Below are 14,588 nucleotides of genomic sequence, written 5' to 3'. Positions count from 1 at the left end.
CTGAGGAATGAATACAGTTACAGTGACAGTAATTGTTACAGTAAATGTATACTGCATATGGTTAAACAAAAAGGCTCTGACATCATAGATAGATCTGTAAATACAAAAGAAAATCCAAAAATGATGACAAGCTCTTCTGGCACAAGACTTTAGTGAGCTGAGGACTGAGCGGAGAGAGGTGGTCCTCCTTCCACTGAGCGAACCTCCTCTGCCCTCTTCTTAAATACGTCCCGACAAAGTGCTCTTTGTTAGAGTTTTCATTGAGCTAGCAATGTACCAGTTTGTAAGTAGCTTCATTTTAAATAAGGAGAGCGGCAAGCTTTAATTAAGAGCCTTCCATTATGACCTGGCTGGTTATTAATTCAAGATTTCTCGTTGAAGAGAAAAATAGGAGAGCGAAACATGATCTCATTCAGATCAACTCTGCTGCATTCATGTTAATGGAATTATCCACTGCAGAGGTCGCAGAGCAGACTATAGTGATTCTAAGTGACGAAGTATTTCATATTTATTTTAGCTCTTTATTTATTCACCAAAAGTTGACAAACTGCAGTGCAGTGCAGAAGGGCAGCAGTCAACCATTTAACAGCGGAGCTATTCAAGTACAAAAAAGAGGAAGTGATTGATGACAACGCTTAAATAACACCATTTAAATAGGAGATCCACTGCAACTATTAGGTTTCATTGTTTGACCTTATTCGACTGTCTTTGGATTAACAGAGAGCAGACTCACAGCAATTGTGTGGGAACATCTCAAGCTCCTTCAATCTGGGCCTGCATGTAACTTCATGGTCCCAAACTTTGTGAGACCAGACAGAATGAATGGAGTGAATGGTTGAGAAATATTGACCTTGAGATAATCTAATAAAATAGCAATATCCTGTTGACCAACAGTTGGACTCACTCCACTGAACAAGCCATGGATTATTTACAGCAGCGATGTGTCCTGATGATAACGTTTTAGATTTATTGGAGGGGTGAAAGAGCGTTTACTAGTAAGATGAACCGTCAGGAAGCCCATCAAACAACAGATGGATCTTAAAACTATTCAACTTCCTGCTGGCAAAATTATGTATTCCAGGTCAAATACCCAAAGAGGATGAGTTGGGGCCAAATGATTGGTTCAGCACTTCCTAATGTGTTCCCACGTGCAACCATATCTCATTCTGAGAGGGGACTTCAAATTCCCAGTCACTCTTATTATTGTATTCCATAAAGCTGAATCATTAAACCACATCAGGCTTTTTAAATATACACCAGAGCCAAGCGCTAACAGACCCCTGGAGTACGGCCAGTGGCAGCAAGATGAGCACACTGAGCATGACGGGGAGCCAGTGGCTCCGCACAGTGTAGTGTAAATTCCTCTACACAAACAAACAGGCTGTCGTCAGGGCTGGACAAGCTGGAGAGCATGTGTGCTTTCTACGTAGCAAAGACCGAAGAAGGGGGAGATTGTGAGGCCTGCAGAAGCAAGGTCAAGAGGTCACAGAGAGGTAGAGGCCCCCGCCTGCCGGAGTCAGGGCTTTGAGTTAATGTGGACCTGATGCTCTTTGATATTTGCCACTTCCCATCTTAGCCGAGCGTTTGTGACCAGACCATTCGTATCCAGTTACATGATGATTCAATACTTCATGAGGCCTTTGAGGGTCTAAGCTGTATATCAGATAATTACTCTAAGATGCTCACATGGGGCAGCAGTCTGAAATTTCAAACCTAATGAGGCAGTAAATGCAGACTAATGAAAAAAAAATCCAACACTTCTGCGCTGACAATGTTGTCACTGTTGAGACTGTGACAAAACATACAAGCCAGTCACATCCTCTTCACCAAAGCCACACAATTTCAATCTGCTCAACAGTCTGGTACAACTGCATCCATGAGAAGCTCCAGCTATGAATATTTCTCTTTCAATACACACGCTTCAAATTCTACCTTGTAGATGAGCAAAAAACATGCATCTCTGGTTGTTTTTCCAAATGCAGTGTATAATCAGATCAATATATTTGATTACCACATTAGGTAAAATCAAATAAAGATGACCCAGCTGCTGAAAACGCATCATGTTGACAAGACTGCATTATCGTTTTGGCCAAGACGTCAGCTAGTTGCCTAGCTAGAGACATGTGGCCATTTGATAACATGAGAGGTTTTCTGAGGAGAAACTAACAGCTATTGCACAACCGGAGCATTGTAAAAAGTGATTTTTGTAATACTTTTCAGTTTCAGGAAAAAGAACCATCATGAGCTCAGCTCAGAAGCGGGAGGGGCATTTAAAAAAAATGTAGTATCATCAACTTAACCATCAAAAGAAGTTGCATTCTGGACACCTGACAAGGTTCAGTAAACAGGATACTACACATTGGGTTGTCACATTTGCTTTTCTTGAGAAAACATGTCAACAAAAGTTTATTAGTAGTCGCAAATTACAAATCATAAAATCCCAAAATATTTTGCTCAGTTACATTTGGATGAAGTTTTTTTTAGGGTCGAGGGCCTCCTCAGGATGTAGCCGATAACTTGCACCCTGTAAACAGTTTTCTTCACCTCGTATTAACAACTGTGTGCTGCCAACACCATTTGATGTGTCCATTCGTAGATGAGCGAAACTCCTCAAGGGGTTTCCCTCGTGGAATTCCAACACCATCTGAAAGAAGAGCACCGAGGCTTTGCTCGGATATAAGTGTCACTACAGTAGTCCCCAGCACGTCTGCACGAGGACCGCCCAAACAGAGCAGGTTTACCGGCCGTAGCCCCGCCTCATGGTTCATGAGTTACGCAAGCTTCTCAGTACAAACCCGTGCATGGTTGGTGTGATGACAAAAAACGGTTGCTGGCAGCAGAGAGCTTTCCAATGATAAATGACATGCACCTGCATTACAGTGCAGCAAGTCACTGGGCCAACCTCAGCGAACGGCCCTTCGGCTAGTTGAATTCTTTGTGGCACTTTCAGACTTGTATTTCACTTCTACTCGTATTGTTCAAGGGTATAAAATCTTTTCTTCTCACGGCCCATGTCTTAATTTGTCATCTGTCAAAAGGCAAAGAAGTTTTGGGGTGTGTTTTAGCCATCACTAAGCACTCAGAACTAAGGGAAGCCAAAACAAGTAAACAATTTCAAAACTGTGTTTCTGTTAATATTAGGGCTGTAAAGTTTTAATCTCAATTAATTACTCTAGAGCTGAGTTAACTCCGGATTAATGGCAAATTAATCCCACATTTTGTATCTGTTCTCAATGTAACTGAAAGGGAGATTTAATCCACGCAAGAGTGGCTAATAATGCTCACAACGTTGTGCTTTTTAGCTTGTGTTTGAACCTTTCCAGTGCCTCTGAGGTGATTCTCAAGAACGTTCTTGACAGTATCTGTTATGTTGGGTTGTTCTAGTAAACGCCTCTGTTGATAACAGCTTCCTTTAAGTTACATTTCCATACACAACGTGTGATTAATTTTCCATTACTCGCAAGTTAACTCAAAAGCTCGTTCGTTCAACGAAGCTCTAGGGAGAAACTAAACCGATAAACCGATAAAAGACAAAAAGTTACAGAGGAAACAACTGACACATTAAAAAGAGAATTTTCTCCAAAGATTCTGCTATAAATGAAGAAGAAATTAAAGCTGTAATCAGCTCAATAGTTGAATCTTGACCAGTCAGACCTTGAACAGCCAAATTATTGTTGGTTGTAGTTTACTGTTAAATTGCTTGAAAGAAAAAAAATGAATCATTTTTTAAATATATGAGATTAGTATGCGTGCACACTAGCAAAATGGGCTTGTTTGATGCTCGATGAAAAGCTTTCTGCAGGCTTCCTAAAAGTGAATTACTTAAATGGACTGTACAAAATTGTCTTTTGAGCAGCGGTTGGTGTTAGTCTGAAGGAACATGGTGGTGTGGGGTCAGAAACAGAGAGCAGAGAGTTTCCAAACCAGTTTGCCAACACAAGACTGATCCATAATGAGAGTGCAAGCTGTATTTTTCCTCTGCACTCTGCCGAGTATGATCCAATACACAATGGAGTGGGTGTGAACCACATAAAAGGTCTTCTTTCCAAGGGGATGATTCCAAAACAATGCCTATGATGGTTAAACAAGGCCGGCAGATCCACTCTCCAACCACAGTTCAACTTAATGACCTCTGACTGATTAAAAAAAAAGAAAATAGGCCCCAAATGGTTTCAGTGGAGGAGAGCATTTTAACAGCACTGATAACTTGTAACCTCTACGTTCAGGTGAGGCCAATGTGAAAGCTCTTCAAGCACTGCAGTGCCCTGCAGCTAACCAGCAAAACAAAACTATGCTGTCTATCAGGGCTGGTGTTTCAAAGCACATTTCAATTGGACTGGTTTTTTTTATGAATGATGTCATTGATATTTCAAGTGATTTGTTTTGGTACTAAACGAAGAAGGTTCCAGCATAATGGCCAGCAGTATAATGAAGTGAAATGCGGACTTAAATTACGTTTTCTTCATCTATATTTCACAAACTCCGCCATAGACTCCCAGGGACGCACAGTTGTCTAGGGGTTGAACAAAGACATTTAGCCATGAGCACTGAAGAAAAAAACACCCGGCTTCAATAGGTGTCAGTGGACAGTGAGGTAAGAGAAGAAGCTCATCGTCCCTTGTGGTTCTTCTATCTGCACAACTTCTGAATGTGTGAATTGGCTGCCATTGCAGTGGCTCAACAGCTACGATGATGACGGTGATATTTTTTGACCGTATACATGCTGATCCTAATGCAGCACCCAATGGAGTCACGAGCCTGTTTGTAAGGAGCTCATGGTGGTACAAAACAAAGTAGTTTGTCTTGAGAGTTGACCATTTGTTTACCTAGTAGAACAGGAGGTCACCTTCGTAGCAGATACCTGACAGTAAAAAAGTTGAGCTCTGTGTCCAGATTTTACAGTAACTGTGCGTCAAACATTTCATTCTGGTGTGAGATTTCCATTCCATTAAAGCCCCATCATAAGCAATACAATGACAGTGTTTCTAAACAACAACCCAACATAAGAATGTAAAATATATGTATTTATCGATTTCTAACTCAACTCAGCTTCACTGGACACTTGGCAGCCAACAGTACTTCACTTGTATTTACCTGCACCACCTCCCCAAACAAACCAACGCAACCCACCCAAGTGATTGTGCAATAGAAAGCAAATGCCATCAAAACACAAACCCACAGTGCAAACTTGAAAGGCACAAGCATTTCAAGTGATAAATCAAGTTAAGACGTCCGGCGGTCAGAGGTGTCTTCACGTACTTATTTCAGAGCTCAACTGCTACTTTGTTGGAATGCCGCTATCACGGCGAGCGAAGCAAACGCATGAAGAGTGTCAGAGGTGTGAGTCCAATTCATGAGGTCTTGATGCGTCTTCCATCTTCAACACATCTTCTACGAAACCACAGACTAAAAAAGGAATGGAAAGTTGGCACTGGTGGGAACCAATCTGCCGCAACATCTGAGAGAGGACAAAACAGAGCTCGAGTAACATTGGTTCAACTTTAAGAAAGCTGTATAGGAGTCAGTGGATCTAGCTCGACAGGTCACTTGGTGACGTCAGAGTCAACACAAGCAGGTGCTAAATACTAAGAGGTTGTTGTTATGCTGCTCCCTGATCTAAGCTATGATTACAACGGAAGGAATAACGCTGAAATATTTGAGATTTGTGAGCTATGAAACTAGCATAGGGCTGGTGGTTTCCCTTTGGAATAGTGACTTGGGTATTTTCATCAGAACTAGTTATCTGATTGGTTCCGAATTAAATGTCAAGAAGCAAAACAAGAAGAGAAATGTACATGGGTTTCAAAATGCATGATGGCATTTGAAATATCACAACTATAAATGCTCAGTTAAACTACATATATTCAATTTGGAAGGCTAAACTGTACTTTATTTTGACTGGGGCATAGGAAATAAACCCTAACCCACCTGGCTGTACCATTAAATATCAGTTGTCTCTTGCTTTTAAACAAAAAAAAAAAAAAAAAAAAAAAAACATTTACAAATTATAAAAACAGTCATTCACTTGTCCGGTTCATTCACAGCAGGGATTCGTACTAACCCTAACCCTAAACCCCTAGTACTTTACATTTTTAAGTTTGTAACTTTGGAGAGCCTCGTGTCATGCATGAATGACTCACTTTGACAAAATTGGGTTATATAGAGAAGAAAACAATTTGACATTTAGAAAAATATACAAAAAGGTTGACTGAGGGCAAACATAGTAGACCCTGTGTAAACAAAACCATTCCCTCCAGAGGAAACGGCTTGGGTAAGTAAACCAGAGGCGCCAGCAAACGCCTTAGTCACTCAACTTTTAAAAAAAGACTCGTGAGGACATAGATTTCCCACAAGCTCACAACAAATATTGCCTCTATTGAACAACCGATACAGACACGCTCACGTTTTGTTAATAAGATTCTTATGGTCATTCCTAAGCTATAAACAAGGCGTGTCGATTTATCAGTTATTCTCACTAGCACCCTCACTAGCAGACACTGCAGATAATAGGAGAAAAAAAAATTATTTACTAGATTTCAATAGTCTACATAAACTCAGGAAATCACCCCTGACAGTCAAGCGTTTCATATTTTGTTTTGGAGGAAATTCTGCTTCGTTCAACCAGCAAAACATTGTCGACAAGTCATAAACTCTCCAGAGGAGTAGAAGATGAATGGGGGCATAATGAATATGAAGAGGCCAATTACTGATCAGAGATGTCACCGCCCCAAAGATTCCCAGTGAGAACCACTGCTGCAGACTTGGAGGAGTTTCAAGACAAAAAGAGAATGAGGCAAACATTACATCATCCTCAAGGTAAAGTTGTGAGGTCACACGTGAAGTGCACCATGTGTTTAACTGGTTTAGGAGATGACCACCTTCGTATGGAGAATACAGTGTGCAGGACAGAACACGGTGGTCAGCACGATTAGTAGCAAATCCAGTGAATATTCGCGAGGATAAAGTTATGCCTCTGGATGTTCCGACGCGGCTATGCAGCGAAAGGCCACTTAACATTTTTAAACTCACGCTGTCTTGGAATATAACTTAACTGGCACGTCATTGCGTTCGTTTATGAACTCAACACGTCCCCATTGGACGGTGCGGTCACTCTCACTCGAAGCAGTCCATTGACTACAAACCATAACACCGCCCGCTGGTGCTGTCTATCTCAATTCTACGAATGACTCGCCGAAGGGCAAGAAAAGAAAATGTATTCTTTGCTTAGGAGTGAGGAGGTAGCACTTGAAGCCGTACGTTTCATTGACAGTAGCGTCAAGCTAACAAGCTAGGGACCACATACCGATCACCTCGTGTAGCTCATAGTCATCTTTGTTGATGGACCAGGGCAGCGAGCTCAGGTCCTCCGACATGGCTGAGGAAATCGCCGAGGCCGTGCTATGAACGAGAAGGCTGTGAACCCACGGACTAGACGTAAAAAGAATCCCAAGTAATCCAAACGGGACAAATAAGGGCGACTCTTCCCCTTCTTTGCGAACCCTGCTGCACTCCTGTCATTCCCAAAGTTTGACACTAGCCTCGCAGCCCCGCCTACCGCATTCCTATTGAGCTGAAGTGGACCTGCGCGGCGGCCATGTTGAGTGTGGAACGCTCTTGTCAATGAACAGGAAAACACTACAACCGTTTAAACCGGTATAAAGGAGCCCAACTGTTGCACATGTTCCAAAACAACAATGTCTAGAGATGCGTGTATCCCCTTAGATAATTACGTGGGACAATGACGTGTTGTACATTAAAGCCGACAAAGACGATTTGGGAAAGGGCTTGAATTCCGCCACACAAACAATGGCTGTCATAGTGTCAAGTGCCCTGATCAATGACTGTCAGGCACTCCCCTGGTTTAAACTCGATTTACACGCAAATATTTTGTAATACAACCTATTTAGAGACACGTGAAGAATGACAATCGAAATCTAAACTACTAACCTTACGGCCATGTTTCAACCCTGGGGCAGATTTGCCACCTTACAGACAATGTTCGGGGATAAATAACACATCAACCGGAGCGCCGGATGCTGATTGGAGAGATCGAGTCAAAGCTTCAAAAGTGCATCAACAACTATATTAGTCATATTTAAACACTTTATTAAAAAGCATTTCAGTAAGAGAAATCAAGTAGAAACAAATGTTCAATTTGGATGGTCATCTGACCAGATGTGAACAACAGCGACACCCTGTGGAGAATATCGTACAAAGCCTCGTTTGGAATTAAACGTCTTCACCACCGAGGTTATGTTTTCAAAGCAGTTGCTTTGTATTTTGCTTGTTTTGTCCGAAGCAGACATTTACAAAAAAAAAAACAAGAGTGGTTCTGCCTCGACGGACATGTTGAAAGAATTAATATTAATACTTCTGGTACGCCATCAGAATGTAAAAGTTAACTCAATAAAGGAAGTTGTGGGCAAAACACTCAAAGGCACAATTCACATTGACAAATATCCACAAGATGGTTGAGAACCTAGTCATAAAAGACAATAACAAACATTGTTTCTTCCTGTTACAAGTGAGTACTACTCAGAACCTCAGTATTTTCTGGTCCATTTTAAAAGTGGTAATAGAAGTTGAAATTGATCTGAATTATATAAGTAACAAAATGTACAAAAAGTACAAAGACATTCCTCAATATATCACTAACAGTAATAACTGTTAGCCATCTTACTGTAACCCAAACACATATTCCTGAATACAAACAATGATTTCACTGCAGATGTCAAATAGATGACATCATACAAGCATTTTTTATTGCATCTGCATTTATTTAGTCATTATTTACTTAAAAGCGTGTTCCCCTTTTGGCACAGTGCAAGAATGGTGAACGCAGTTCCTCTCATGGCAGTGACAGGGCCCGTGCCAGTCGGACCCAGAACCAAGCCTGGGTGCACGGCCGGGTGTAGTCGCAGACCGTGAGGAAGCGCAGGATGCTGGGGAAGGGCTTTTTCATCGACTTGTAAATCACCGGGATCAGCCTTTTGCTTTGTGCACCTACGACGATAAACATTGTTATAAAACAGACATTACTGTGAAAGATGAAACTCTAACTGAAGTCAAAGTACCAGGACTGAGGCTGAGAGCAAACTTGGTCTGGAAGGCGCAGGCGCTGCTCTCCAGGTACTCATCAGAGATCACCACCACCATCCTCTTACACCTGCGCATACACACCAACAATTTGTCATGAGATTACATAGGATATTTTAAGAGGCAGATGGCTTTTGGTTTCTAGCTCGCAGTGAAAGAATCTCACTTTCTATTTCCGCTTCTGCTTTACGACTTAACAGTGAAATGTGACGCACAGGCAGTAAAGAAGGGCGACAGACAGATACAAAGTCACAAGCCTTGACCTTTTCTCAATGAGTTCACTGGTGATGGTCCACACACACGAGCCCGGGAGGACGTTTCTATCAAACACACACAGCTTCAGCTTGTAGTCCGTCTGCTCCAGCTCGCGGATCATCTCGTGCACAAACTGGATGTCGGACTCGCAGTAGCAGATGAAGGCGTCGAACATCTCCGGAGAACCTGAGGACATGAAATGGTTAAAGACACTAAAACTCCCAGACGGTCTTCATAGTGTGAGTGCTGCCATTGGTTTAGAAAAGTACTCAGTGGCAGTTGTGATGGTCAGAGTACAGACAAAGCTAGTAAAAGCTGTGTTATTGGAGACTGTAGAAGAGACAGCACTACCAAATGAAGTAGTATTGGAAGTGGTGACGGGAGCAGAAGTGATCGCAGTACATACTGTATCAGGAGTAAAGAGGCCGTAGCGATAGATAGAAGCGTTGCCACTTCAGCAATGGTGGTACTAGTGATAGCAATGTGGTGTGGTTGTACTGGTAGTAGCGCTAATGTTAGTAGTTTCAGCTAGATGATAGTTCTTGTATGAATAAAGGCAGCGGTACTGACTGTTGTTGCAGTGTATTTATTTGTGGCAAATTTAACATTTCAGTCCATCAAAATAAACAGAGGAGTGACCAACATTGGACCATCTCCCTTGTACACACTTTCGATTTCACTATGTGGTGTGATATCTTTGAAGGGAAAACCTCATGTGGCGGTGATGAATTGCAAACACATCATAAGACTGGATTACAGGAAGTGATATCGAGGTGCACTTCCTTCTTCATAGTTGCTTCACCATCCGCACAGAAGACATTCAGCGCTGACTATCTTTGGTAAGAAAGAATAAAGCAGCTCACTGACCTTCAGGGTCGTCATCCAGGGTGATACCTTTGTTCTCAAGGGTGCGAGGGGCACAGCTGTCCACCTCTGGCACCTGAACAGGCGGGTCAGACTTCATATTCTTCAGCCTCTCGTGATACTTCTTGACATCATTATCTGATAAACGCAAAAGGTGTCAGATTACAACAATCATGTGCTCGCTGCCTGAAAAACCACAGATGTGTTTGGACATTACAAATCTGAGAAAAACCCTGCCAACAAATCCAAAAATGTACAACATTCCTGTTTCTTTCTCAAGTGGTTTCATAACATTGCTACTGCTGCTGCTATATTATGTTGGGGGTTTCGGCCGGTCACCTGAGCTCAATCTTTATTGTCATCCAACACACTGAACCTCTCATAGCTGTTCCTCCCAAATTTTAGCCATCTGCAATTTCAATGAGTAAAAACAGAATCTGAAGTTTCAGTTGAATATTTTTCATTCAAGTGTGGTGCCTCACACTATTTGCTCCCAAAAATCGCTCGTATATGGTGTTCAGACAAGGTGTGTCAGAAAAGTTCCAGGACCAGTGCCACAAAAAAAGGATTTCAAACCCAAACTACAAGCTAAGAGGCTTCCCATTATAAGTTAACCCTCTAGTATGTAAGCATGATCTTAGCTCTCTGCAGCCATCCAACATCTTTCCACCTGATTTTATATACATACACTCTGTTGCAGGTCATCAAGCACTGAGCAGAGAGCAGCGGACGAACTTGAAGTTTTTGGTACAGTTGAGGAAAACTCCGTCAGAAGCACTGGGATTGCTGCAGCAAAAGGTTTAAAGAAGAATGTGTGGAAGTGGAAGACGACCCAGACGCTGTTCCGATTCATGCCCAGCTCATTCACCATCAGCCCAACGGACAACTGACGATGGCTACGCACCACCTCTGTGACAGGCTCAACTTGACCACAGTCCTGGTGGTTGAGGGCCTTCCACTCCTGGGAGTGTCCATGTTCCCTTATATCCATTTTTAAACCATTTGCACCATTCAAAAACACGTCATCGTGGCATTGTCTCACCGCTGTACACTTGCTGCAGCATATCCCAATGCTTCTGACTGTGTTTTGTTGTTTGTTCGTTGCTCTGAGTGCATGTGATTGTTTGTATATAAAATCATGTGGGAAAAAGTTTGAAGGCTGCGGAGAGCTAAGATCATACTTACATATCTCACTTTGAAGCGGAAGCCTCTTTGTAGTTTGGCTGTGAAATACATTTTGTGGCACCAGTCCTTCTATACCAAAAAAACGAAGCCACGTCGCCTCAACATCCTACTTGGCCGGATGGTGAACGCGATTACCATAATCATGTTCACCATTACCATAGACTGACTTTTTAGTTTGCTTAGAAAGTTAGTGAAAATCGTCCACATGACATTCTTGAACCCCCCTGTGCACGTACACACAGGTCACCTGGGTTTATTGTGACACTATTGTTTGCTCACTATTGCTTCATGTCAGCCATTTTTTTAAAAATATGGTCGTCTATGTTAGTTAAAACTAAGATATATTAGAACTTCAATATCTGGCATTTTTAAGGCAAAGAAATACCACTGGATTTTAAAAACCTTTTAGCATAATCTCAAATGAATAAGTAATGATTTTGAACAATTTCTCAAAACTTAACAAATTTCTCTTGTGCGCATTTCTGTCCAATATAATTCCTGATGAATAATGAATAAATGTGTAATTATTTATTGGTGAAGTAGAGATTCATGACTTATTACTCGATGTATTTCTTTAATAATCGAATTCATCAGAGTTCTTATAAGCAATGACATTACAATTAATTCATTAATCTTTAATATTTAACTGATCAGACTGATCGAAGCCAAGTTAAATCTGCACACAGAAATCATAACATCAGTGTGACAGTGTGACAGTGAGCCAACTCTTCGCTGCAGCATCAGAACAATATTTTTTGCTTCTGTCCTGATGCACCTATATACTTACATTGTCATTAAACCTCATTAAGACTCCTTTGTCACGGCTGTTTTGATTATTACTTTGGTTATGAAATGCACTGAAAACTAGGGCTGAACGATTAATTGCATTTGCGATTATACCGCAATATGATAAATCGTGATTTTCTAACCGTAAGGCTGCGAGTTGACTGGTCACGTGACTTTCACGTTGGTGGCGCAGCGCAACGGTGAGCTTTAGCCATTGAGCTGTAAATTACGGCTTTGGCCTATGAAGGTAAAATGGGTGCAAAAGTGGCACATACCCGTAACACAAGACTCGTATCCATGCGTCAGAGGCACATACGCGTAACTGCACATTTGCAACCGTAAACCCCATGGCGCGTGCGTGTAAAAAGAAGATTTACATTCACACAAACACGAAAAGTAATTTCGCCTTCATTTTCTAAGTGCACAGATACAAGAGGCTAAACACGAGCTCTTGAAACTGCTATTGTAATACATTGCTCAGTTTTCCACCTCAACCCCCGCCAAAACGGGTGCATAAGTTCCACATACTCGAAGAACACGATCGGTACGCGCGTGCACCCTTTTGCACCTCTTCTCGCACCAGTAAATAAAACTGATGCGCACTCGTAGAAGTGGCGGCAATACGCGCCCGTTACTCCATGCGCCTTCCCGGTAGTCACGTGACGTCTATTTTTTTATTACGAATTATGGGCTGTTTATCTTAGACAGTGCTTAAAAATTGCAATGTACGTTTACATGAAGAGTTGAACGTGTTAGAGTGGTATATTGGTTTTGGTTTGCATTATTGTTGTAATATGCACTTTAGTTTGTGTGATTTATCAGTTTAGTAAGTCTACAGTTGAAACTGAAGTAGACAAATAAGCCATCTTTCATTTTAATTCATGCTTCATTTGCCTTTATCTTAACATCAGAATAGCCCATAAGGAAGAACAATTATATATATACTGAATCACATATGGTTTATAATAATACAGATTGATTTATTAGTTGTGTTTGCTGTAAAATACATGAGAAGAGAACCTTGAAAAATAATCGCACGTGTAATCGCAATCGCAATATTGAGAGAAAAAAATCGCAATTAGATTATTTTCCAAAATCGTTCAGCCCTACTGAAAACCATGTTTTAATCAAGATTTCCTCAGTGTTTTTGCTTTTGTCAACAACAACTACAACAGCAACAACAATGATAATGATAATAACTCATCAATATCGGAAGAAAGTGGTTCATATTTGGATTGAAGACATGGAACCACCGGAACAAAACACCATTATATGATATTTTGTCCGCGCAGCTAGCGGAAGTGAATGAAAAAGTAAGACTGTCGGGAGAAAACAAAAGGAGGAGAAACCCAAGTTTCGTAATGTTGGGGCGAAAAAGATAAACGACTTCCTGAACTTAGCCTGGTTTGTTAGCTTCTAGTGGATGTTTGACACGGTGAATCCTCCAGCGGAGACCCACCTATGAGCGACTGCAGGTCCTCCACGATGTCTCGCCTGTCACATTTGTTCAGGATGGCCAGCAGCTTCCCCACCGTGGCGTCCGTGTTTCCGGCCTGCCACCCCTCCAGCACCCGCATGGTGGGGTTGTTGGCGGTCTCGTAGTTCTGGATCTCCAGGTAGGAGAAGCCCATCTCCTCGGCCACCGCGGACCAATCGGCGGCCACCGTGGTTTTGGGGTTCAGATAGAGCCCCAACTTCTTCCTCACCGTGACGTTGAGCGCGGACAGCGGGGCCGAGTTCAAGTCCACGTCCGAGTCCCAGGCAGCCATGTCCCAGTGGCTCGCCTCACCGCTTCGACAGTAATCACAGTCCGGAGCAGAAGTGAAGTTTCCTCATCCACATCAACTACCTGGAGCAAGAACAAGGAAGTGACGGTGGTCTGCGTCACGTCTGAGAGGAACCGCTGGACTGTGGTGACGACGCCTCATTCTTCCTCTGTCACCGACATATGAAACCAGAACTGTCGTCTTTACACAGAAGAATGGATTCAGATGCTCACACCAGATAAGAGGGGGTTCAATAAGACCATAGGACTTATTCGTCAATGAGAGACAGTCGAGTCTGAAGGTATGGGAGTATATTAGTGCCACCAGGACATTGCATGGATATTGAAACGTTGATTTTTTTTAAGTGAAATGTTGTATTTTTTTTAATTGAAATTGTATTTTGAATGTTTGAATTGGGTGATCTGTACATTGGATAGTTGAATTCGTTTTCTTGAATAACTGAATTCAGCCATTCAATATGCTGGTGGCACTACTATACTGCCACATAAATGTACTTGGGTTTAATGTCCAGTGCGGTTTCATATCACATTCTATTCTATTACATATATGTGCTCCGTTCCAATCACCATTGTGCTATTTCAACACAGCAAACTTCAAAACATTTAAATTTTTTTT

At 41.9% G+C, this 14,588-nt stretch overlaps 2 protein-coding genes across 3 annotated transcripts in view; both read right to left on the bottom strand.

Annotated features, from left to right (window-relative positions):
- oxsr1b (oxidative stress responsive kinase 1b) overlaps positions 1-7,641 on the bottom strand; it is a 38,484-nt gene extending 30,843 nt beyond the window's left edge. For both annotated transcript variants that reach the window (XR_008414185.1, XM_053860131.1), the window contains exon 1: positions 7,304-7,641. Coding sequence is in view for 1 of the 2 variants with exons in the window: in XM_053860131.1 (XP_053716106.1) it covers positions 7,304-7,373 (70 nt within the window). In the remaining variant the exon portion in view is untranslated. The remainder of the gene's footprint in view (positions 1-7,303) is intronic.
- A 450-nt stretch (positions 7,642-8,091) lies between these two features.
- myd88 (MYD88 innate immune signal transduction adaptor) lies at positions 8,092-14,236 on the bottom strand. Its single transcript, XM_053860017.1, has 5 exons — positions 13,646-14,236; positions 10,219-10,353; positions 9,360-9,537; positions 9,075-9,166; positions 8,092-9,003 (listed from the first exon to the last, which is right to left on the bottom strand). Exons 1-5 carry the CDS (start codon positions 13,953-13,955, stop codon positions 8,849-8,851), a joined length of 870 nt encoding a protein of 289 aa, XP_053715992.1. The 5' UTR covers positions 13,956-14,236; the 3' UTR covers positions 8,092-8,848.
- Positions 14,237-14,588: the final 352 nt, after the last annotated feature.

Source organism: Synchiropus splendidus, chromosome 3 (genome assembly GCF_027744825.2).
Source record: "Synchiropus splendidus isolate RoL2022-P1 chromosome 3, RoL_Sspl_1.0, whole genome shotgun sequence".
Lineage (NCBI taxonomy): Eukaryota > Metazoa > Chordata > Actinopteri > Syngnathiformes > Callionymidae > Synchiropus > Synchiropus splendidus.
The sequence above is the reverse complement of the archived record's forward strand: the minus strand, read 5'-3'. Positions and strand labels throughout refer to the sequence as shown.